This window comes from Perca flavescens, chromosome 18, assembly GCF_004354835.1.
Source record: "Perca flavescens isolate YP-PL-M2 chromosome 18, PFLA_1.0, whole genome shotgun sequence".
Lineage (NCBI taxonomy): Eukaryota > Metazoa > Chordata > Actinopteri > Perciformes > Percidae > Perca > Perca flavescens.
The window spans coordinates 21,450,016-21,475,434 of record NC_041348.1 but is presented as its reverse complement, the minus strand read 5'-3'; the positions used below and the strand labels follow the sequence as shown (position 1 = coordinate 21,475,434).

At 38.8% G+C, this 25,419-nt stretch overlaps 2 protein-coding genes across 3 annotated transcripts; one reads left to right on the top strand and one right to left on the bottom strand.

Annotated features, from left to right (window-relative positions):
• Positions 1-6,367: 6,367 nt before the first annotated feature.
• rd3 (retinal degeneration 3, GUCY2D regulator) lies at positions 6,368-18,065 on the top strand. The gene is made up of 4 exons (XM_028604535.1): positions 6,368-6,507; positions 11,883-11,930; positions 14,197-14,504; positions 17,007-18,065. Exons 3-4 carry the CDS (start codon positions 14,215-14,217, stop codon positions 17,359-17,361), a joined length of 645 nt encoding a protein of 214 aa, XP_028460336.1. The 5' UTR covers positions 6,368-6,507; positions 11,883-11,930; positions 14,197-14,214; the 3' UTR covers positions 17,362-18,065.
• Positions 18,060-23,514, bottom strand: si:ch211-22i13.2 (pinin). 2 transcript variants are annotated; one of them, XM_028604534.1, is made up of 8 exons: positions 23,406-23,514; positions 22,587-22,636; positions 21,395-21,467; positions 20,362-20,514; positions 20,134-20,195; positions 19,955-20,047; positions 19,520-19,609; positions 18,060-19,419 (listed from the first exon to the last, which is right to left on the bottom strand). In XM_028604534.1, exons 1-8 carry the CDS (start codon positions 23,497-23,499, stop codon positions 19,369-19,371), a joined length of 666 nt encoding a protein of 221 aa, XP_028460335.1. In that variant the 5' UTR covers positions 23,500-23,514; the 3' UTR covers positions 18,060-19,368. The 2 variants fall into 2 exon arrangements, with proteins under 2 accessions (XP_028460335.1, XP_028460334.1); XM_028604533.1 differs by lacking the exon at positions 23,406-23,514 and having other exon boundaries at positions 22,587-22,937.
• Positions 23,515-25,419: the final 1,905 nt, after the last annotated feature.

The window sequence follows — 25,419 nt, the reverse complement described above, 5'->3', positions numbered from 1 at the left end:
AAAAGATGCAAAAAAACCTGAAGATCCTGAAGCAACTGTACAGCAAGCATCGACTCACACTGCAAATGAGTCAAGCTGGGAATGTTTACTGTGTTACCTAAAACACACAGAATTTTAAATACAGACCAAATCGATAAGCCAATAATTTGGCAATTCCCAGACTTAAAAGATAACATACACAGAAAGTGAACTCCAATTGGCTGTTCATTCATTTTTTTCACATTTCCTGCCATCTGGCCCTGCAATATGGCCATGAAACAGGCAGAGAATCAGGCATTGGGGTGTCTGTGTCAAACTCACTATCTGACTGAAAGCTGTCAGGTGAGCAGGGAAAACTGGGATACATTGTATTACATGTTTTTACAAAGAATGTCATCTCTTGAAGATGTTGTTGCCACAGGCTGCTCTGATTAGACTTGAAATAACTATGAATAATGTGAAAGGTGTCTACAGTACAAACCAACAGAATTATCACCGGCTCTGCAGTTACCCTCAGCTCAGAGACCAAAACAGAACCAAAGAAGAGTGAATTTGTCATTTGTCAGGTGGATATATATATATATATATATATATATATATATATATATATATATATATATATATACAGTGAGGAAAATAAGTATTTGAACACCCTGCTATTTTTCAAGTTCTCCCACTTGGAAATCATGGAGCGGCCTGAAATTGTCATCGTAGGTGCATGTCCACTGTGAGAGACATAATCTAAAAAAAAAAATCCAGAAATCACAATATATGATTTTTTTAACTATTTATTTGTATGACACAGCTGAAATAAGTATTTGAACACCTGTCTACCAGCTAGAATTCTGACCCTCAAAAACCTGTTAGTCTGCCTTTAAAATGTCCACCTCCACTCCATTTATTATCCTAAATTAGATGCACCTGTTTGAGGTCGTTAGCTGCATAAAGACACCTGTCCATCCCATACAATTGGTAAGAATCCAACTACTAACATGGCCAAGACCAAAGAGCTGTCCAAAGACACTAGAGACAAAATTGTACACCTCCACAAGGCTGGAAAGGGCTACGGGGAAATTGCCAAGCAGCTTGGTGAAAAAAGGTCCACTGTTGGAGCAATCATTAGAAAATGGAAGAAGCTAAACATGACTGTCAATCTCCCTCGGACTGAGGCTCCATGCAAGATCTCACCTCGTGGGGTCTCAATGATCCTAAGAAAGGTGAGAAATCAGCCCAGAACTACACGGGAGGAGCTGGTCAATGACCTGAAAAGAGCTGGGACCACCGTTTCCAAGGTTACTGTTGGTAATACACTAAGACGTCATGGTTTGAAATCATGCATGGCACGGAAGGTTCCCCTGCTTAAACCAGCACATGTCAAGGCCCGTCTTAAGTTTGCCAATGACCATTTGCATGATCCAGAGGAGTCATGGGAGAAAGTCATGTGGTCAGATGAGACCAAAATAGAACTTTTTGGTCATAATTCCAGTAACCGTGTTTGGAGGAAGAAGAATGATGAGTACCATCCCAAGAACACCATCCCTACTGTGAAGCATGGGGGTAGTAGCATCATGCTTTGGGGGTGTTTCTCTGCACATGGGACAGGGCGACTGCACTTTATTAAGGAGAGGATGACCGGGGCCATGTATTGTGAGATTTTGGGGAACAACCTCCTTCCCTCAGTTAGAGCATTGAAGATGGGTCGAGGCTGGGTCTTCCAACATGACAATGAGCCAAAGCACACAGCCAGGATAACTAAGGAGTGGCTCTGTAAGAAGCATATCAAGGTTCTGGCGTGGCCTAGCCAGTCTCCAGACCTAAACCCAATAGAGAATCTTTGGAGGGAGCTCAAACTCCGTGTTTCTCAGCGACAGCCCAGAAACCTGACTGATCTAGAGAAGATCTGTGTGGAGGAGTGGGCCAAAATCCCTCCTGCAGTGTGTGCAAACCTGGTGAAAAACTACAGGAAACGTTGGACATCTGTACTTGCAAACAAAGGCTACTGTACCAAATATTAACATTGATTTTCTCAGGTGTTCAAATACTTATTTGCAGCTGTATCATACAAATAAATAGTTAAAAAATCATACATTGTGATTTCTTTTTTTAGATTATGTCTCTCACAGTGGACATGCACCTACGATGACAATTTCAGACCCCTCCATGATTTCTAAGTGGGAGAACTTGCAAAATAGCAGGGTGTTCAAATACTTATTGTCCTCACTGTATCTCAACATATATCAACTTTACTGTGATAATATGTCAATGTAGAATTTACCTCTTGTTTGACTGCACGCAATTATTTAGCTTTAATGGTTCAACAAAATTCCCTTCCAGGAGCTGGATATTACCTTGGGTCCTTAGTTTAAAGGTGACCTATTATGCTCATTTTCACATTCATACTTGTATTTAGTGTTTCTACTAAAACATGTTTACATGCTTTAATGTTCAATTTTTATTTTTTTTTGTCTGAGACGCTCTGCTGTAAAACCTGTCTGTTTAAGCCCCCCCACCCGAAAAAGAGTAGTATGCTCTGATTGGTCCTCGTTTTTTGGGTCTTTACATCTGTACTCTGCTCCAGTGTTGCCAACTTGCTGACTTTCTTGTTAGATTTAGGGACTTTTCAGACCCTCTTAGCGACTTTATTTATTAAAGCGACTAGCGACAAATTTAGCCTCTTTATACCATAAGGGGAAAAGTGAGATATATTGAAATTCATTCCCATGCATGCTGCTCAGATTTATCACATTCTGCGGCTTTTCTGCCAACAGCATGGGGTCTCTCTGTAAAATTATTTGTGATGATGTCACCAATATGCAAATGAGCGTATGACGTACTAACTTTTGGAGCTAGTGCTAGCTGCCTTCATTAGAAAAGAGTTTGCTACACTGCTCCGCTCTCACCTTCTCTGTACTGTCCGTTGCAGCCAGAGATGACTGATGTTTTTACCGTGAAAAACACCAATAAAAGCTTCTAAACCAAAAACTACTCCACCGAAAATGTTTCATCAGGAATGTGATCCAAAATTGGGTATGAATTATCTACATCTCCAACCAACAGCTTTCCCTGGCTGTAGCTTGTAACTACATGTAGCAGTGTCAAGCGTCCGGTATACTTGCCGCAGCCGACCTGTCGTGCACCAATGTGACGTCATGGGAGCGCCGTAACTGTTTATACTCATGCTTGGTGGTCGCGACACTAGTTGCAGTCTTCTCCTGAAAAGAGGTGGCTACAGACATTGCAATTTCTAAGGACTAGAAGAAGAAAAAGAAAAAGGTAAACAATATCAGAACTGGCAGCAGCATTGACGTCAATGCTTCGATTTGATTCGATGACCTATATACTTGGTCGGATCAAGCCTTTCATTCACCATAAAATAACTCATCTTAACCCAGTAAGTTTACAAGAGAGATTTGCAGTCACTCTGAGAGTCCTGGTATCCGATTGCCTTCGAACTCGTCCATGCTTCCTGTTTCCGCTTTTTCGCACGCAGTTGAAAAAAATAAATCCTGGTGCGAGAGCTACGTAATTTTTATGTCACATTGGCGCGCGGCAGGTCGGCTGCGGCGTCTGTAAAAAGGCCATTAGTCATGTAAAAAATGCAATAACGTGCCTGGATGACCATATATATAAAAAAAAATCCGGCACGGATTGACATCACCTCGAGCCGAGAGAAGAAAAAACAGTCAGAAGTGGAGCTTTCAAAACGTTGTGAAATTTGAGTTTTTTGCTCACTGGGATTACTTTTACATAAATTACCTCATTTTTTTTCTCATCGTAATATTATATAACAAAAAATGAGGAAAAGCCTAATATGTCTCCTTTAAACTTTAGACTGGAAACAGGGGGAAACAGCTAGCCTGGCTCGGTCCAAAGATAACTTTATCCGCCTACCAGTGCCTCTAAAGCTCAGTAATTAACTCACAACTAACATTTTATATATCCATTCTTTAAATGTAAACAGTGTTGGAGAAGCTACTTTGAAAGCTTTGCACTTAAGCAATTACTACACACTGGAACTACAGCAAAGCTACCTTAGTGAGAAATCTAGTTTGGTTAACTAAAGCTACTTAGAAAAAGTAGTTCAAACTACTTTGTAAAAAGGTGGCTGCTTGAGGAATGCACTGCCTGGGCATGTCTTCACAGCAGTCTTGGATGAAAGAAAAGGGGGCGGAATTGGTCAAAGGGAGTTGAATTACAGTAGAGGTAGATTTTCCTGTCTTCTGTAATGTAACTGATTGTGCTGATTGTCTGCTAAACATTGTTTTGTGTTAATCACCTGCTTTTTACATGTCCTACATGGTCTCACTCCTATAAGCTTTTTTATGAAGGTAAATCCTGTTTAGCTGTTCATGCTGTTAGCTGTTCATGTTTTGCTTTTTCACCATAGAAATGAAATGGATAGAAAGGACCATTCAAGTCAACATAGCAGAATGGTCAGAGCGGCGACCATTTTTATGTGTATTCTAACGGACAAGTCTCGCTTTGCCAGACCCTCCTCCAAAGCGTGCTGAAGGAGGGTCTGGCTAAACGCTCTTGTGCTCTGGTTTAATGGCATTTCTTTAAACCAATCACAGTCGTCATGGGCGGTGCTAAACTCTGCGCAGAGCCGCTGCAAAATAGTCATGCGAGAGAAGACTCAGATTGGACAGATAGTCTAGCTAGCTGTCTCAATTTACCATGCAGAGATCTGAGGAACAGTCAACAATAGTCCTCATAAATCCACCAAATTTAAAATTCCAACACAAAGTAAGGAAGGAAACAAAAAATACATGCATCTGGCTGAATTTCCTGCAGCACCTGAGCAATCCTGGAAGTGGAACGCGAAGGATATAGACTACCAACGGACTATCTTCCGTATAGACTTCCATTTAAACTGACCTTAAAAAACAACTTAATGCTTCATCCACACACTCTTGTCACAGCGTAGGAAAGCACATTGCTATTGCCAGATTACTCTTTTTGGCTCATTTTTTATGACCGGCGTGGTTTGGGGGCACAACGGAGTTTGCCAGCTAGCTTACTAGCTGCTTGCTAGTTCCGCCGTGCTTTCATGCTGCATAGGTTATAGAAAAAACAGTGGGCTTGGTCAGGCCGCTGACCCCCTGCCCCCTGCCGCTGGGTGCTTCCTCCTCACTTCCCGCTGCTCCGGCCCCTATTCCTAGAAACCTGTGACACACTTTACGGCCCCACTGGCCTGACCTGTCAGTCAAAGTCCGTTCAAGGTAATTACACCTAAATTTAACCGATATAGTGCTATTTTCAACCCTTACACAACTAACTCACAAGTCATAAACATAATGCACTCTTTCGGATGTTAATGACTCGGTTGTATAAGGGTTGAAAATAGCACTATATCTGTTAAATTTAGGTGTAATTTCCTTGAACAACAGACTTGTTTTTTTAGGCTCTTCCATATGTGTCAAGTTAGATAGGTGGTTACAAACGGTATAAGCGTATTACCCAAAATGTGAAACTATTCCTTTAAATCTTTTATCATATGCAGGGATCTTTGTTAGGAAAACAACTCGTGGGTCATAAATGAAGTATTAAATGGGTTCAGTTACTTTGAACCTGTAAATGCTAAACCTTCAGGCTGTTGTTGAGCTTCATTTGTCTTTATGCTGGCTTATCCAACAGCTCAGACCATTGTGAGCTTGAGAGTATTCAACTCCCAGTACAGATTCACTGACCTTAGTACGCAGTCTACAGAGGCTTTTCTAGTAAAATGGAACGCTGGACAAAGGCCAATGAAAAAGGGGATGTCAGCAAATCTAAGGTTTTTTTCCACCACGCTCATGTGATCTGCCCCGATCTTCCTTCCCTTTAGTCACAGCAGAGTGCAGGGAGGCGATTTCAATTCCAGTCAGATGTTAAAGAACATGTCTGTCATTTTATGGCTTTGAGATTACATAATGAAGTTTGAGCAAGGGGAAATTCGTAGTGACTGTTTATCGAGAAAATTAAGGAAGAGGCTGGATACATAACATAAGAAGAAACCCTTGGGCTACTTAGACAACAGTTAAGTTACAGAACAGTGAGTGAAATGTCACAATAGCAACAGCTTTATACATTGTCCTATTATACTGTTATTAATCTCAGGTGTCTGTTACTTCTGTTTACTTTTCTTTTTTTCTTTTCTTTCTCACTGTTCCCAGGAATCCTCTTCTTATCATTCTCCTCACACCTCTTCTAAAAGTGGATCAACATAAGTACATTTCCAGCATAAATTGCCTGACATCCGGCGCGTGAGCGTGTCCTTCACCTTCCCCTTTCTGTGTGTTGCCATTCTCTGTTGGTTTTGGGAAACAACAACCAACTTCGAGCAAGCAAGCTACATGCTAAAAATGGCAAGTTTTGGCAAGTTTTAAGAAAATGTGAATCATGCAACAATGCAGGGCTGCTTGGTTCTTTCAGGGAATGATTGTAAAGATTTACACAGAATATGTTTACAGCATTTACTGTCTAACTGGGAAGTTTTGGGACCGATTTGTGGGGATTGCTATGGACGAAATACACACTGATACACTGGTAAGAGCAAATTAAGTTTAATAATGTATCCGGCTAATTTAAATAGCTCACATTACTGTATTGTGTGAACAGTTAACTTTGTTTAATATTGTATGTGGCGTTTTCTTTTGCCGGGTGCAAATGTTCCACTAAAACCAGTTCCTTTCAGAGACTATTTTGCAGAGCCACCGTCACTGCGTCCGGAACTTAGCGCAGACCAAGACCATTGTGATTGGTTTAAAGAAATGTTTTTTCTCCCATCCCAGAATGTATCTGTGGAGTGGCCAGACCTTCCTACACAGCACTGTGGAGATAGGTCCGGCCATGTGAGACCTAATTGTGAATACACTCCATTATAAGACTGTGCCATGCCTTTTTTTTTGGAGCAGCATCCTTGGTCCAAAAGTCAATAAATCGAATAACCTGTTTGATATTTATAATATGAACATCTGGAAGACCAAATGAGAGGCAACTCTGTTGGAACACCAAATATAGCATGCGGTTCATCCACAATACCAGACAAATAGCTTTGTACACTAACTTTACATTTTATTGTTACATTTATTAGTAGTTAGAGCAGTGAGATCGCTCATATTTAGCATTTAGCATCATGAAAGGGAATAACACATTAAAACTGTATCCTTTGTGATCTCTGAGAGTGCAAATTGAGTGGAATAAACCTTTAACGTCAGTATTTGTGTTGCTGCGCTTGGCTCATCATGTGAGTGTTGCTCAGTTCACTTCAGTGTGGAGTGCACAAATGACAGACGTGTATGGGGCTCTGTGTTAACCAGCCTGACAATCAAACAAAGCTCACATTCAGCTGAGTCTGTGTCTGTCCTCAACACTTCACTGCTTGTTCCTTCAATGAAGGAGCCAAAAGGCCAAAATGTCTTTTAATGTGCTGCACAACAGAGTTATTGTGTTGTTGTTGTTTTTCATTACTTTTTATTTTGTTTTTAATATTTGTTTTCAATTCAGTTTAGTTTCAGTTAGTTTCCAGAGTGGGTTTGCTCATTTCAGTTTAGGTTATATTGTTTAAAGGTTTTATTTTTATTTTTTATTATAAGTTTGGTTTTGTCAGGGGCAAGATTTAAGTTCAGAATAGGTATTACAATAAAAACAATTTGTGAAGGCAATTGACTCACAGTCACAGACATCTCAGTCTCAATAAACATATGCACCGATGCCTAAATGTTGTAAAGTCACACCGTCATTATTATTTTTATTTTTATTTCAGTTAACTTAAATGTACTTATTTTTAGTGTTTTAGTTTAGTTTTAGCAGTCCTTGCTGCACAACAAGCACTAACATTTTATGTGGGTTGAAATGTAGTCACAATTCACTCCACACTTTTTAATCCAACTAACTTTCTCTGCCAGGTATTCTTTTAAAGCTCCCTTCCCTGTGTTTCTTGTTGTTATGGCAGCTCAGTAAGGAATGTGTTCATGTACGTGGATTAATATTTGTTCAGGAGGTGTGGGTAGCATGCTGTTTGTTTGATCAAACTTTGTAGGTTTTCATCTTAAGAATGTGAAGTATGAGTTCTCAAAACAAAAGGAGCTCATTTTCTCCACCCAAAACTGTATATAACACCACCTGTGATGATGATTATCCCAGCAAACTGAGATGTTACAGCAAAGACAGAGAACAGCTTGTATGAAGCCTCTCTGCAGCTAAAATGGTAAGAATCTACCCTCTAGTGGTGTGTTTGAGTGCTGACACAAGCTACGTTCGTCTTCAACAAATATGTCAAAGAAGTCAAAAATGGGCCAGGGCATAAATAGATGTCTTGTTTTATCTATTATTTGCCATTATATATGCATTTACAGATACTGAGCATGTGAAGACAAGATGTTTTTTTTTGTATAGTACCCTTCAAACACAGAGGCGATTCAAAGTGCTGTACATGAAGTGAAGAAAAGCAGAACAATAACATTTTAAAACATGATGAAACAACAATAAAAGCAATTAAAATTAGATAAATAAAATAAGCTAAAATATTATAAACTACAATAGACCTAAAGTACAGCACTACAGTAAGAAGTTGCAACAAATCTGAATCAATCAAATCTTTCAGGCAGTGTGACTCACTTGAATGTGTCACTTGTTCAATTTGACCTAGAAGTGAAGGGTCATCCTGTTCTACTGTCTAATTAAAGCGGCGACAGTGGCATTTTTTAAAGCACCAGATTTCTGAACCAGATGTAGTGTTTTCTTATGTCTTCTTTTTCTGTTGTTATTATGAATAATGATAACTGTGAAAATCAGAGTCATTATAAGAAAAACATTTATGAATAATATTAAAATTGTAATTTCTGTCACAAACAATAATAAAACAATAGCAAATCCACAATACAGGTATCATTAAACTAGGTGGAGGGGTATCAGTTGTGTCAGCTCACTCAACATACTTCCATATAAAACCATATGCATTACAGGAGCATGATGTAGATTGTTGTTCACATCAGTATTAGTGTTGCTAGGCTCTTGTGACTAATCTGTGCTTTCACTTGAGTCATACTGACTCACTGTCTATATATGTCATGTTCTGATCACTTCTTAGAGATTATAAGGTTTATATATCAGGATCAGCTTCTGTGTATGTGTTTAAAAACAGAACAGGACCCATAGTGCAGTTCTCAGTCACATATGAAATCACCTTTGATAACAGACCACTTTATACTCCCTATTTAGCAGTTCGACCCATTAGGAAGGAGGGACATATCCATTTAATCACAAATATCTGACAAGAAAGGTGAAAAAAAGCAATAACATAGGAAGGTCGGATTCTAAATATTGCACTCATGCTCGATCTTAGTGTCGTTAATATCAATCTAACAACAAATGTAACTCCCTTCATACTTTGAATTGAACTGTAAAGTTGCAGTGGGTAAAAGCAAAATAATGCCTGAATTTGAAGTTGAGTGAGACCTCTTCTTTCAGCTCTCTCTCTCTCCCCTCTGTCACATGGGCAATGCATGCGTAGAACAGCCAATAGGAATGCTCTCTCTCTCTCTCTCTCTCTCTCTCTCTCTCTCTCTCTCTCTCTCTCTCAAATGACTTGTGATTGGCCAAAGTCTCCCATCACAGGCTAGATTTTCTAAAGCCTGAAAACCACCAAGAAGAGGCGCAGAAGTCTAGTTTTGTCTCAGACCACTTTAATTACAATATGCTGAAATATGTACATATGTGTCTGCATACAGGGTTGTCTTAGACTACAGTGATGTGATTTATAGACTTGCATCCTCTTCAACACTTAAATCTCTGGACTCTCAAGGCGAATCACTTTGCCTTGAGATTTATAACCGGTCATCATGTCTGTACACATCATTGTATTTTATATGACAGGGTTGGGTGGTCCTCTCTCCAAGAAAGATGTGACACTCACTGGTATCTCTTTATCTATCTGGTAATCCACTGTCAATACAAACACAGTGTGACGCTGTTGTCACACATATGCACAGCACTGGGCTCTTGTCATGCGCCAGCGCACAGGTGTGTGTCTATATCTCTCCACCATTCACAGCAAATCTGACCTCCCAAAACCTGCCAGACAAACATCAGAGCCTGCGGCCGCTCTCTCTGAGAGGATAACATGGGGTTGATGGAGGAAATCACTTTAGAGGATTAATGCTGTCATTTGGATTATAGAGAGATCTTACCTTCCAATCTGTTACCTTCTGTGGGGTAGACACACTGCCTTTAGATGTCGGAGGTCTCACTCTCACTCTGGTTGTTCATTTATTCAGATTAAAAACACGAACAGGAGCAGTGCCACTGTCTGGATTGTGCTGTGAGTGTATTTTAACTTTTATTTACTTCATGTACTTCCTGTAAACACTGCCTGAACTACAGAGTGGGCCTCTGGCTTTGAGATGAGGAAAGTCATGTAATAAAGGGTAAACCCACCAAAATCCACCCTATAGATTCCTTATTTATGTCAGCTAAGACAACAAAATTCAGATATACGGTCCTATGCCTCTTTCAAATTAGATATACATTACAAAAGGTTAATAAAGTCTTATGTCTTTATGGTTAATGAATCTTATGCATACGCTCTGTAGCCCCTTTTCAAAGGTAAAAGGTCAAACTTGCCATCTGAAGAGTCTTCATTATAAATGGTCAGCAGCAGCCAAATGAGGCAACCTGGTAACCTACAATAATGTCCTTATTAATGACTTATTAGTGCTCTAGAAAGCTGTATTAAATGCAGTATTAAAGGCAATTAGAAAGCAGCATCAATGAAAAGAGTCTTTTACTACTTCTACTATTGTTGTTGAATTCATATTTATTGAGAAGTATATAACAGACCTGTTGTATAAGCTACTATATTAATTGCTTTAAGTTGGTTTGATGGTTTAAACACAAATAATTAAAAAAACTTGAAATAATTTGTTGTTTTTTATTCAAGAACACAAAAGATTAATTGAAACTCTTAAGAAATCCCACTGGTTTTCAGTTTATACTGTTGGACGTTTGAGGTGGTTCTGCACCGACTTAACAGAGTTCATAGTTCACCCGACATTTTATTTAGCAGTATACCACTGAGGAGGAGGATGGTGGTGGTGTTGTAGTGTGACAGGGATTTCAGGGTTACTGTGAATATGCGCTGAAGGAAACCGTCTGAGGTTAGCTGCTCACACCTACACACACAGAATAAGCCAACAGACCTTGATATCCACCTACACAACGACTGCACATTCAATCTGGACTCTTTGCCTCTCTGCTTCTCTATCAGCTGCATCGCACGCACAAACATTTCTTCCTGCGATTAGTACACTTCCTCTTATAATTCATGCACGCCTGTCCGGGGCCAGTGGGACTCATTTTCTGGAAGTTAATTTACACAGGCTGACCTCTTGCAGATGTTTCACCGCTCACTACTTAACTGAGCTGCCATCGCTGCACGGTGAGCCCACACTGCACTAACCCTATCCTCAACACATTGTTTGATTTATCTCCCTCTTTCCATCTCGCCGCTCAACCCACTGCATCCTCTTTATCTGCCTCTTCATAGCTCTCTAGCTCCCTTTCAGCTGATGGAGATTATTGTGGACAAATAGGCTTAGGAGCATCACTATGGCAACAGCGAATCGTAAAAAGCTACATAAGCACTTCATCAGGGACGGTGATCCAATGGCTCCCGTTGGAGATGGTGCCCCCAACCTCCTGCAACAAGTAAAGGCAGGCCAGAGAGGCTCATGGGAGGAGGAGGAGGAGGGGAGGGAGAGAGAGAGAGAGAGAGAGAGAGAGAGAGAGAGAGAGAGAGAGAGAGAGAGGTGAAGATAATACTGTGAGACTGTGAGAGGACGAGATAATCCATTTCTCTTCTCTCTCCCTGCTTTTCATTCAGCCAGTCTCCTCAGCAAGACATTTTTTATTCTGCTTTTCAGTGATTTTGTTTCTTGTGGAGACCAAGAAAAACTTCAAAAGTAGAAGAGGTAAGAAAACTGTTCATTGTCAAGTCTGCATTTAAAACAGCTTCAAATTAGACCAAATGATGTTATGTTTTAACATATTCAGAAGTTGTGCATGTATCTGTCAAAAGTAGGCAGCCGTCCAAGCATGAAAATTGTTAGTTGTAAAACTCAGCAGTTGGGATATTCCTGGGAAAGAAAGAAAGAAAGTCCAAGCCACCAATTTTCTATTTTTCATGTGAAATAAGTCAAATTCAAATGTAAAGTTGGTGATCACAAGAGAGAAAAATGGCTGACCTATCTCCTATTTAGAGCTGCAACAATTAGTCGATCAACAGAAAATTAATCAGCAACTAGTTTCATTATCGTTTAACAAATTTTTCAACCAAAAATATCTCCAAAATCTGATTCTCAAATGTAAGAATTAGCTACTTTTCTTTACCTGCTTTATAGTAAATTGAATATTTTGAGGGTTTTGGATGTTGGCCAGACAAAACAAAACGAGACACTTGAAGACCTCACATTGGACTCTAGGAAATTGAAATTATTTTTTTCATTGATTTCTGCTGTTTCATAGATAAAAAGAGAAAAGAATAGGCTGATGAATCTATAATCAAAAAAAAAAATCATGTTTATTTCTCCTGTAAAAGAATCATCATTAAAACTATTTAAACACATGGAACAACATCTACAAGACAGTATCTGGTCTAACATATGAACATTGTTTGAAAAGACTGTTTTGGCTGCATGTGTTTGACTCCATTTTGAAGGGTTACTCAGCTCAGTGAAAGTATTGGGTCCAGAGGTAAGAGTAGGTAAAGGCTGCGACTAATCTCACATTGTTGCTTTGTTGTGAAAGCTTTTTTTCTGCACGTTGATAATCTCACCTATAGAGCCAAGAACTGCACCTCTACAGTACAGCAGAGTCATATAAAGCATTTACAGCAGCTGTGGTTCAAAGGACAATCTCGGCAGGTGAACAGATTAACCCAAGACTAAAAGAGGACAAACTAAATGGAGACCGAATAAAAGAAGATAGTATTACAGAATGAAGAGATTACAAAATGTGTAAAGTTACAACATGAAATCATGTGTACTGCTGTTAAGAGATACACCGTGTAAGAACTGAAGCACTTTTGAAGGCTCACGCCTAGGGCTGCGAATAACAAATATTTTCAGTATCGATTAACTTTCCTATTATTTTCTCAATGAATTGATCAGTCAAATGTCAGAAAAGTGAAAGAAATTCCTAAAACTCAAGGCTCAATTCTTCAAATTGCTTGTTTTGTCTGACCAGTTCAAAGTTATTCAGTTTACAGCAACGATTATTTTCATTATAGATTAATCTGCCTTTTATCTTTTTTTTTTTTATCAACTGATCAAATGTGAAAAAAATGACAATCGCAACTTCCCAGAGCCCAGGGTGACATCTTGAAATGTCTAGTTTTGTTCAACCAACGGTCAAAACCTAGAGATATCGGTGTACAATCTTATATGACAAAGAAAAATCTTCACATTTAACAAGCTGCAGAATGTTTAGCATTTATACTCTAAAAATGACAAACGATTATTTGAATATCGAAATTGTTGCTGATTCATTTTCTTTCGATCAAGGGGTCATTTCAGCACTAATCATTGTAGTCATGTCTTTAAGTAGACTTCTTACAACATTTTATTCTGAGTTAATGACTAAACCCCTTCATCAGTGGCCTCTTCTGTTATGTTTTTGAACTTTCATCACAAAAAGCAATGCAAACAAAAGACTGAATACAGCATCTGTGGGAGCGGATATGACACCTGTAGAACAAAGAGCCAGTGGATGGGGGGGATTTTGTCCAGCACTCAGATGTGGTGATTGAAATGATGCAAATACAATCTCTTTGTGTGTTAAAAACTGTATAAAAACCAAAAAGGATATAATGTCTTCTCCTGCATTTTCAGACAGCCTTGTAATCAAGTGAACTAGACAATCAATAACACGTTTAATATAACAGCAACAGCTGCAGTTCTATATTGTTTTGTTTTATTGGTTTCGCATTTCAAACTCTGCAAAGATATTTCAATTACTGTACAACTTTCCAAAATGTCTCATTGTCAACTCAATACTTTTAATAAATTTAATCCTGGCCTATAACATGTTGGGGAAAAAAACCACAGTATGCATTCTTCTTTTATACTCCAGTCACACACTGCTCTGAAATAAATTAATCAACAGCATGGCAACATTTTGTGTGATCTTATCTAATCATTTCAGTGTGATGATTACCTCTGATTGGCTTTGTCTCATCAGGGGGCTGTGAAGGAGGACATGGCCTCTTGGTTTAGCTGGAATGAGCCGTACTGCCGGAGCCCCCGGCGGGACCCAGCTGATGTGGTCACCGAGACCCTGATGCTGGAGTTCAGCTGGCAGCTGAAGGAGACTGAGAGGCAGCAGAGAGAGAGGGAGAATGAGTACCGGCGCCTCAAGACCGGGGTGGACTACAGCTGGCTGGCCAGCACGCCTCGGTCGTCTTACAACATCTGCACCGGGGAGAGGCTCGGCCTGGAGGACCTCTGCTCCAAGGTGCCGCCCGCCTGCTGCGGCCTGGTCATACTCAAGTAAGGAGACACAAAAAATGAGCATGTAGCTTGACGAATATTACAGGTTATTACAACAATTTCTTGACCATGAAAGTCCACTTTTAGGAACAATAATCTCCCTTGATGTTATAGTTATGGCCAAAAAAGAAATCATTTAATGGAAGAAATACCAGATCCAGATCACTGCCAAAACATAATTATTTGTTCCTTGGCTCAAGTCCAAAGTGCCCTTTAAAATCCATGGATGTCAGCTGGCCAACTCCTCTGTTCGCCCCTCACATCAATCTATAATTCTTTGGCGTCTTCGTCCCTTAATCTGCAGCAGAGACGTCCTGAGCTGGTTTGAGCATCTGTTCACAGAAAGCTGCGGAGGTCTCAGGTGTCTTGTTAGAGGTTGACAGGTTTTAGGGAAGCAGTTTGACTGCTGGTGTTAATGTGAGTTAGCAGCCAGGTGCTAAACGCTGAGTGGAAATCAAACACACACACACACACGCACGCACGCACGCACGCACGCACGCACGCACGCACACACACACACAAAGGACCAACTGCAGCATGTTTGTGTTTTAATTAGCTACACAGAGGAGTTGTCATTTGAAGTGTAATTAAATAAGGTACATCTGGGTTTTCCCAAATGCCAGCCTGTCCTTAAGATCTCTTATTCTTATTCTATATTTGAAACCCCATCATTTTTCACAAGGTACACATAAACTGAAAATAGGGTTATATATTTTTTCTTTTGGCTGCAGAGAGTTTAGTTCAGTTCAGCTGTATTGTCCCAATAGGGGAAATTGTTTGCAGCCACAGTAAGCCAAGCAGTCCACACTCACAAGGGAGGGAAATGTCTTAAAACTTTCTTATTCCACACCTATAATGTTCTTTTCTATTGAGACAATTATTGTTAAAAATAATAATAATATATTTTATAATAATAAAAAAAAAGGTCAATGTCAAAGATGGCATCTCTTATGAGTAAAAATAAAGAAGATGCACAGATGCAGTGAAAAGCTCCAGAAAAAGCTTGTAAGTGGACATAAGAAATTTTTTTTGTCAAATGAAGTTACGGTTTCTGATGATGTAAAATGTTGGTTAACATTTGTAAAACTGGCTTATATTTGTAATTACTATATATGATTATAACCAATTTTATATGTGAATATATAAGTGCAACTTTAAGTAATATGTTGGAAATTAAGGACTTGGTCTTTAAAGACAATATGACTTTAAAGTGTGATTAAATTATAGACCTATAACAGAGGAGACACATTTTCTTGCAAGCTGTTTCCAAGGTGAAGAATGACTTTTCATGCTCAATCAATAACTTTGGTCTAGTCATTATCTAGTGTAAATCCTACTAAAGGTTAAACGATCTATTAATTTAAGACTGACAGCAGGTTAAGTCCTGTATTTTGAATGTCAACAGTGGGGCTACATTTTCATTTATATTTGACTCATGAATTGTGCGTTTAATAAAGCCCTGTTTCACTTTCATTTATAACATTTGAATATTTCACATTATAGCCCTTTAGTAACAATGCCAGTGATGATTCTATTTAAAAGGTTTAAGTAGATAAACTATAATAAATATGATTCTGGCCCTGGATGTGTCTTCAGAGCTAACATGGGTGTGTGTCAGAGTAAAGTAGGCCAATCATCAGTTACATGGAAGCACTTACTGGGAAGCAGGTTCCCAAACAGCCATCTAATTGAAGGCTTGTTAAGACCTGAGCACCTCATTAGTAGGAAGAGGAGTAATTGGGAGGGGGGGGGGGTTAGCAGGAGTGTGCTGGTCACATAGGTGGGGGGGAAGATAACTGTCCAGGTTGCCTTTTTAAACATTTGCCATTAGGTGGATGTTCTTTTGCTCAAAGGCCAGATTTAAAACCCTGGTTTTTTTTTTTTCTCTCTTCAATTGACCTGCATGGGTATATTCTGATAGAAATTAGAAAGATATTGATATCCATGCATTGATACAGTTGTAGTGCACTGTATTCATGTTTTTTGTTCCCTCTTTATATTACTTAATATTGTTTCATATATTTTATTGTCACATTTTGACTTTACTTTTGTATTTGTTTGTGTTATACTTATTCCTAATCATCTGTGTTAAAGATGGTTATTAGTGTAACTGGAGTTGTCTTGCTCTTAGTTGAGTGTGTGGACAGTGATGGAAGCAGACAAATTATTGTTATTGAACTTATTCTTTGTGTTTATATTTTTTTGTACTTAAGTGATGTCATTTGAGTCAGCGTCTGAAGAACTACAAGTTTGAAAATGCTCTGCTTGATGCTACATTAGCTGCTATGAGCGTAACACACCGGAAAACAATCAGCAGTCATGTTGCATTGTGGGTAATGTAGGCGGCAGGTTTTGGCAAGGAAAAATGTGTGGATTAAAAAAAGACAATACATCTGGTCCATTGTGAGTCTGACAATGTTGTACTTAACTGCTCTTCCAGTATGGCAAAAATTAAACTGACCATCAGCTCACTGGCCGTGCTCTGTTTTTTATTCTGCACAGGTTCAGGGAGGCAATGCAGCTCAATGAACCTGAGGTGCAGGAGGTGTCCGCCCTGTTCCGCTCTATCCTCCTGGAAGCTCTGGATCAGCTGAAGGAAGAGCAGGAGGCGCAGCGGCTCGCCCACCAGTGGAACAACAGACGTGCCGTGAGCATGTCCCTCGTGAATTTCAGGTCCCGGATCAAGATCAACCCGTTTGGAAGCACAGTGGGCCTGACCTCTGTGGCAGACGGGGCGGGGTTGAGCGACCTCAAAACCGTGTCAGAGGATGTGGAGAGAGGGACGGAGAGGTCGCAGAGGGTGTGGAGCATGCCGGACTTCAGATATAAAGGAAGCAGTAGCAGTAAGGTTGTCTGATATGGGGCGTTTCCGTATGACAAATGTTGATCTCCAGGACCCTCTGCTGCAGTATGTCCACTTTGCACACCAGGCGAGGCAGGAACGAATCCCACAATCCTCCTTCTCTTTTCAGTATGAGACCAATCAGCATTTGATCTATTTACTGCTTTACCTTCACACGTGAAAGGTCAAGAACTTGAACTCTTCATAATCTTTTAGACTTGAAACCGGTTTCACTTTGCATAAGATTATCGCCTCTTGCAGTAATGCGTCTTATATTTTGTAGACATTGGCAATTAAGCATTGAGGGCTGTTTACTGTAGGCCTGATAGGGATTTTTTATGTAATTTAAATACATTCTTGACTCCTTAATGTTGAAGGAACAAAGGAAAAACGTGTTGGTGTTATGTCGTCACACAACACAAAATGACTGCAGAGGTCAATGATCTTTTATGACTGAATATTTTGCTTGAGATTGATGGATAAATTGTATAAACAAATTATCGCTAATAGTCAATGCTCAAAATTAACTTCATTCAGAGGGTGAGCCATGCTCTCCCTCTACTGACTGCTCATTTTCTCCCAACAGCACACAAGGAGTCGGCACAATAATTCATCATTAAAGGTCAGCACACTGAAAGCTTTCCTTCTGTTCTTCATTTGTATAAGGCCGTCAAAAAAGAAATGATCACAAAATGTTACCAGACCTTTTTGAGTGAAGTAAAGTCTTTCCAGCAGTTTATTGCTGTTTCTTTTCTTTGTTTGTCACACAAATTCAGCAGTACACAACAGGTTTACGCCATCATCCATAAAAAGCTTTAAACTGGATTGATACAGGGGGATGAACAGTAATTGTATTTTGTATTTCAGTTTAATGAAATTGTATAATATTCATACCTGAATTTGGAGAAAAGAATTTTACAGTTACCGTCAAAAAAATGCAGAGTTAATTCTCATATCATTTTAAACAAATGAATATAAACAATTAAATATCAGTACACACTGATAATGCCGTGGCTACCACAGCCAACATTAACTGTGGAAACATAACCGTTAGATATCTACAAAAAAAATAAAAGTATGGGTGGTCCTACATGTAGTTGACATAAATGATTGACAGAGCCAGCAGGTAGATACATATTTCAAACTTTAAAGGGGAATCAATTTTACACATCAAAGTCTGTTTAAAGGTTTTGGGGAGTACTACTGAATATTTGAATGATAGTTTAGTGTAAAGCCTTTTGTGGCTCCAGAGGGAGCTACTTAAGTCTGATAAATTGCCTCAAGTGATGTCACTTTTGAGTCAACGTGGAAGACTACAAGTTTGTTACAAGTTTGAAAATTTAAAATTATTCTGGGGGTGTTGAGTTAGAAAGAAGTGATCTTACCAGACCTCTGTAGTACGCTCCTCAGCTCTGCTTGAGGATAGCGGCTCGAGGCTACATTAGCCGCTACTACCGTAACACACCCGAATGTCCGGCCGAACTGTCGGCACTCACACTTCATTGTGGGTAATGTAGACGCCTGGTTTTCGACAAGGAAGAAAAATACGTGGAATAAAAAAGACAATATTTCTGGTCCATTCTGAGTCCGACAATGTTATAGGGGTAAAATGCTCAATCAGTGGAGTACACTTTTAAAGGGGTGACCACAAACGAAGTTGAGAAGCCGATCGCTGGCAGTCACTGGCCTTCATCTGATGTAGTTGATTACAGATAACATTTTTGGATGACACTGCTCAACATAAACACTTCTCATATCACAAAAGCTATCAGACTAAGAAGAATTGGCCACCTGGGCAGTGCCATGATCAAAATGAAGCTGGTGGTCTGAACGCATCTCTTCATTGCAAGAGATACAGCTCCTTTACTCCATCATGCCGTGTGCTGCCCTTGTGCGTCAATGCAAGTCATATTCATAATTTTTTCTAAGAAAACTCTTCATTGTTGTTGTCCTGGAAGGTTGTTATTTCCTGAGTTCTGCTGACGTTTCTGAGCACCACCACCACTGCCGTCGACAGTGGCATCACAGGGTAGAGTTCAAGAACTCAAGAAGTTGTGCTCGGTTTTTATCCCGCTGTCACAAAAAAAAAAAAAAAGGCAAATAAACAATCCATTCAGAAACTATAAAAAAGGTACACTTGCTAGCTTACTTGACAGCAAAAAGGTGAGATTACCTGTTTATCTTTCTTTGACTTTTTTACTTTCATCTTTATCTTCTTCCCTGAAATCATGCTGTACTTGCCCTTTTTCTTGTCATTCAAATACTGAAAGAAAAACAAATGTAAGTTTATGCAATAAATACATTTTTTGTTTATTAAGTTGTCTGACAAAATTACATTACAATTACAAATGTAACTATGTATGTGCATATCATACCAGCACATGTTGCTAGTACAAATTGCTTTGAGACTTAAAAAAAAAAAAAAAAAAAAAAAAAAAGACACCCTGTGTGGTCTGGAGCATGTTTGGGCAAAGCTTAATGTCGAGGTGGACTTGGTGCTCTGAGTGAAATACAATGAACGGAAGCCAATTAGAAACTGGTGACACTCAACAAAAAAGGGTAGGGACTAGGGATTTCTTCATTTTATGGGACCTTAATGGGCAGTTACCTTGGAGATTTGTACAGGTCCCACATTTTCTTCTCCTCCTTTTACTTTCTTGTCTTTTTTACGTTTGTGTCGCTTCTCTTTCTTCCCTTTCGGCTGAAAGATACAAAATAAGTTTTCAGTTATAAAACATTTCAGTCAGTTCACATTATAAATACTTGAGATAAAATATAAAAAAATACTTTTTTTGGTTGTTTATCCTTTTTCCTTTTCTTAGACTGCTTTCTGGATTTACTGCGGGAGTCTGAAAAAACATTGAATCAATATATGGATATTGGTACTTTTATGATAATAAAAATGTACACAATATGTGGATCTACAATTCACAAAATTACATTAATATAATTCAACACTGATGAAAACCAGCCAAAGATTCTCAGACGTACTGCATACTTTAATGATAAACTTACCGCTACTGCTAGAGCTACTCCGACTGTGGCTGGATGAGTGGGATGAACCCGATGAAGAAGAGGACGACGATGATGAAGATGACGAAGATGACCTGGAAGAGGACGATGAGGAAGATCTACTACGGCTGCGTTTACGCTTAGTTTTTTCTCGACCTGAATAGACAGAAGACAGAAATATAAAGAAACCTTTTAGAATTGCACAGAAGATGACACTTGATTCTTATTAAGAGCAAGAAATAAGAAAAAACTTCACTATGTGTCATCTTGGTAAGAAACAACTGAACTAATTAAAAATGTCTAAATGGCTGGAGATTTTGGGGATGAACTACCCACTGTGACCTGGTGCACTGATATTATTGAGTTATTTTGGACAGTGGGGTCTGTGACACAAACTTTTCAGATTCATTCATTTAAATAATCATGATACAAAAGGCTTCACAGTTCAACATATCCACATTTTTAAAACTATAATAGTTTACAGATTATGTTCTAATCTAATAAATCTATAACTCTTAGAAGCTGCAAATATGTTTAATACATGTCTAATGTCTTGTTCTTTCACATAACTAAGACTATAGAAATATAGAAATTATTCCAAGGGACATACATAAGGGTTTCCCTGGTATGTTCTCTATCCTGTATGGGATCCTTGGCTGAAAAAAGACTGAGGACCTCAGCTTTTGGATGCCATTAGTTGTAACTCAAGTAACAACTAATCGCCCTTGGTCCCACTATATAAATACAACAATACAACTAAAACCAGGTTGGAGAGTGATATTTAAAAGAAGACTAAAAAAAGATAATCAGAAAATAAATAAAAGACGCACAGGACAAAAAAAAAAAAAAAAAAAAAAAAAAAGAGTGGCGTGCAGTCTAAAACTGGTCTAACGTTACATGGACACAACATTTCACTTGTCACAGAAGTGAAAGTGAGAAAAACAACAGTATCGGTTAACACAGTGAATGTGACTGTACACTAGTTGTATTAAATGTGACGGGGAGTTTCATGTATCGGCTTTATAAGCGGTCTTGCCTGAGCTCGTTGATCTCCTCCTTTCATCTGATCTGGAGCTGGAGCTTGACACTCTGGACTCCGCTTTCGTTGACTAGAAACAAGGACAAACATTTATGCCAAATGTATTTGAGTGAGACTGTGTCCTGCTGGATGTGACGGGAGACAGTTTATTTTTTTCTGAAGACGCTAGCTGATAAAGTTACACACCGCAGAGTTCAATCTAACATTAACCGTTTAAAACAGGTAACCCAATACATACAATCGTTGCTTAGTTAAGAAACGTCTAGCTACAGACTCAGAAAAATAATTACGCTAAGCGTAAATAATTACGCTTACCTTAATTGTCCTTTCTCTTTTCCTAATGTTAACAGGGCTACGTTTACGTTTACTAAGCTAAAGCTAAAAAACACTTTAAGCTATTGAATAATAAATGCTGACTAAAGAAGAAGTTCGGTACTCACCATTTCGAAAGCAGAATACAGTTAATGTATCATATATGTATATATTATGACAATTTGACAGCTGGAAAAAGGGTAAAATGTATATCTAGTCGCAGTTATCGCTCGTAAATTAGCATTAGCCAGCACTCTTAGGAGACATTTTGTATCCCATGATGCACCGGTGCTTCAAAACAAGGGGAGAGAAAACGACCGACAGCTCTATAAAAGTCCTTCAGTCAGTTACAAGATTACAAGAACAGTACTGGGCAAGCCTACTTCCAAAATGTAATACATTATAGATTACTAGTTACTGTCATTTGAGAGTAATTAGTTGTATTACAATATTACTGTCTCTGAATTGTAATGCTGTGCACTTTTGCATTAGCCTACTTTTCCCAAAATAACAGCAGAATTGTAACCTGCCAAGTTACAATTCTATAGCTATAGCTTGTGAATTTGACCACCAGATCAATAAAGTCTCCTCTTTATCTACTTTAATACATAGATTATTCATAATATCTTGTATAATTAATATGAATATGCAAATTAACTAAAGACAAAAGAGAAGTAGGCTAAAACGTACAATAGGCAAGTAGGAGAAAATGAAATTACTCAGTTGAAAGTACCTTACAGTTGTACGGCTGATAAAATGAAATTATATGATATTATTATTATTATTATATTGATATGTGTAGTGTAGCAAGCCTAAACGTTAATTCCCAACATGCTTATGTGTCAGCAGCTCCGACACACTAACCGCGCTGAAGTACCTGTTGGGACACAGATGTTGTCCCGTAGGCTACTGTCTCTGCTTCTGGCTCTGACCACGGGAACAGAGATGGGACGTAAGGGGAAATAACAGAAGGGATGAGTTGGCAAAGATCGAGGAACTTAAAGAAAAGAAATATAGAAATGCAAATCAGTGGTAGAGGCCAAATGTTTAATCTGATGAAAAAACAACCAAATGTGGCAAGAAATGATACAGACAGAGAGGGGAAACAAGGAGTGTAAACGTTTCTAGGGTAGGTACTGGACACAGGCGATAAGGAACCGTGTTGACAAGGGTTGAGGTTAGGGCACTGTGCATTAAACAAAAAACTGAACATAATAGTTTTATGAGGCACGTAAGTGTTGTGTTGCCATGTCAGGAAGAGGAGTCAGAGCACCTGGTATGTGACGCCGAGACGTGATGAGGAGTAATTTGGGGGATTTAGGGGAGCAGGAATTTACATTAAAAGGATTACTGTGCATAGGTGAGAAAGCACAGGCCAGGATAGGCCTACTGATAGCATTCTTAAGGGACACAGCTTCTTTTTTTATAGGAAATAATGGGTAAGATCATGGCAGGATATAAAGCGTGGGGGATATTAAAGATTCAAAATCCTTTATGAATACCCCACCGGGGAAAAAATAGTAAACAGTAGGCTATTGCACTGCCACTACACGGTTATCAGTCCTGGTGTGTGTGTTTTGTCCATGTGGTCTACTGGGACCAGTGCTATATGTATAACCTTGCATACAATGTAAGTTAGGGTGGGTGTGTGGGTGATAGTTTTTTATTATTATTTATTTATTATAATTTGTGTTACCTAAAGTCCCACACTCCGGAGCAGAAGGCGGCGGTAATGCACCAATGAGCTGGATGCCAACAGCCGTAAAACACAAAGAAGAAGAAGTTAGCATAGCGCCGCCAGCGGTGAAGGAGAGGAATAACCAAATAACATGCCGCTCTGTAAAGTGCTGCTGTGCATTTTAAACAAGTGAGTTTAAGCTGGCAACTATAACTAAATACATTTTATTTCTGCTGAAGAAATGTAATCTTTAGCTGCCTGCAATTAACCACAAACCACTTGGGAAGAAGTTGAATAGCGTTACCTTTCATTAGGGGTGTGACGAGACGCTTACTCCACGAGACGAGACACATCACGAGATTGGGTTCACGAGAACGAGACGAGACGAGATTTTAAATTTTTTTTTAAAGAAATCCTCAATGATGAAATATATGAATGGAAAATAGTTTTTTTATTCAACTGAAAAATCACAAAATGCAAAACAATTTAGGTGCCTTTTGAAATCAACTATTAATGATGAATGTTATTTAACTTTTTTTTTACTATTTTAATGAATCATATGCAGTAAAGGACATGCAAACACTGCAAAATGTTTTGTATAAAATCTACCAACTGGCTTCTGCCATGTGAAATCTAACTCCTTTCCACAAATCGAACATAAAAAAATAAACAGTATAAATAAAATAAATGTGTAAACAACAGAAAATGTTTAAATGCAAACAGTAAGTGTATCAATAACCAAAGTACTGCTCTCTCAAAACTACAAGTGCAAACAGAAACAATTTTTTTCTATAAGATAAACTACACAGAACAGCCTAAGATATGGTCATGTTATTTTTCAAGAATATAAGCATGTCGACTATTTCTGGCAGCAGTTGAGACCTTTGGGCAGTAACTATGTCTCCTGCAGTAGAAAAAACACACTCACTTGGAACTGAGGTAGCAGGGATGGAAAGGTATGCTTTGGCAAGTGGAGACAGCAAAGGATATTTAGGAGTTGCCGAAATCCGACATTTTCCACCACAGAAAATGGCCTCATATCAGCTGCAATGAAAACGCCTATGTCCATCGTTATTGCCGTGGCTCTTGCACTTACCGGTGGCAGAGATGCAAAGGCTTTTAGAGTTGTTTGGCCTTTTAATGTTTTCGTTGCGGGTGATGTAGTTGGTAGAGAGCTGTGGTGGTGCTGTAAGTGTTTTTGCATAGTGCTCGTGTTAGCCGCGGTATACGGCATTTTTTTCTTACAATATTTACATATTGTGTTCGTCTTGTCTGTCACTCTTTCGCCGTTTATTATTTCCGCAGGAAAACCAAAATGTTTGCACACAAATGATTTAAAAGTGGCAGGGGGATCTTCAATAGTAATTTCACGCTCCATCAAGCTGACATCACATCGCCTCACGAGACAACTTTTCACCTCGACGAGAAGTCTCGTCACGTTTTAATCTCGCGAGATCTCGTAAAACGAGATCTCGTCACACCCTTACCTTTCATGTTCCTTCATTTTCTGGAGTATAAGGATTAACGTTAAGGTTACAGTTAGTTTATTAACCTTATGCTAGCTAGGTAACGTTATACCTAGCTAAAATGAATGCAGTATAATACAACAGCTCTGCAATGAATTACACATTCGTAAAAGTTATGATGTTCAGGATTTGCTGCTGTAGAGAGTTCAATTTTATGGCCATTTTGGAGGTGTGTTTTCAGTGTCTACACGCTAATATAAATGGATAGGTATAAAAGCTAACATCAGCATGCTAATCATGTTTGAAAATTTGCTAAGGATATATCGACGAATAGTGTTTTAAACATAAACACATAACATAATAAGCAAACATGTTTGATAAAGATCCCTTACATTGTTGTGGTATTCTAGCCAAGATATGGGACATTTTACAGTTAAAAGATAAACTTGTTCTTTCTTTCTGGTGGACAAAATGTGTAATGGTCACCTGTATCTAAATTACCTCAAATATATCTTTCTAGTTACTATGCTACACATATATGCTGATACCAATATAACGTCTGTAAT

Excerpts from the sequence above, each read along its gene's own strand:
- si:ch211-22i13.2 (XM_028604533.1), bottom strand. The coding sequence starts at position 22,922 with ATGTTCAGTTTTTTGTTTAATGCACAGTGCCCTAACCTCAACCCTTGT. Across the intron at positions 20,196-20,361 it reads GAGTAGCTCTAGCAGTAGCG|ACTCCCGCAGTAAATCCAGA; the intron begins GTAAGTTTATCA and ends ATGTTTTTTCAG. Across the intron at positions 19,420-19,519 it reads AGTCAAAGAAAGATAAACAG|CGGGATAAAAACCGAGCACA; the intron begins GTAATCTCACCT and ends TTTTTGTGACAG.
- rd3 (XM_028604535.1), top strand. The coding sequence starts at position 14,215 with ATGGCCTCTTGGTTTAGCTGGAATGAGCCGTACTGCCGGAGCCCCCGG. Across the intron at positions 14,505-17,006 it reads TGCGGCCTGGTCATACTCAA|GTTCAGGGAGGCAATGCAGC; the intron begins GTAAGGAGACAC and ends TATTCTGCACAG.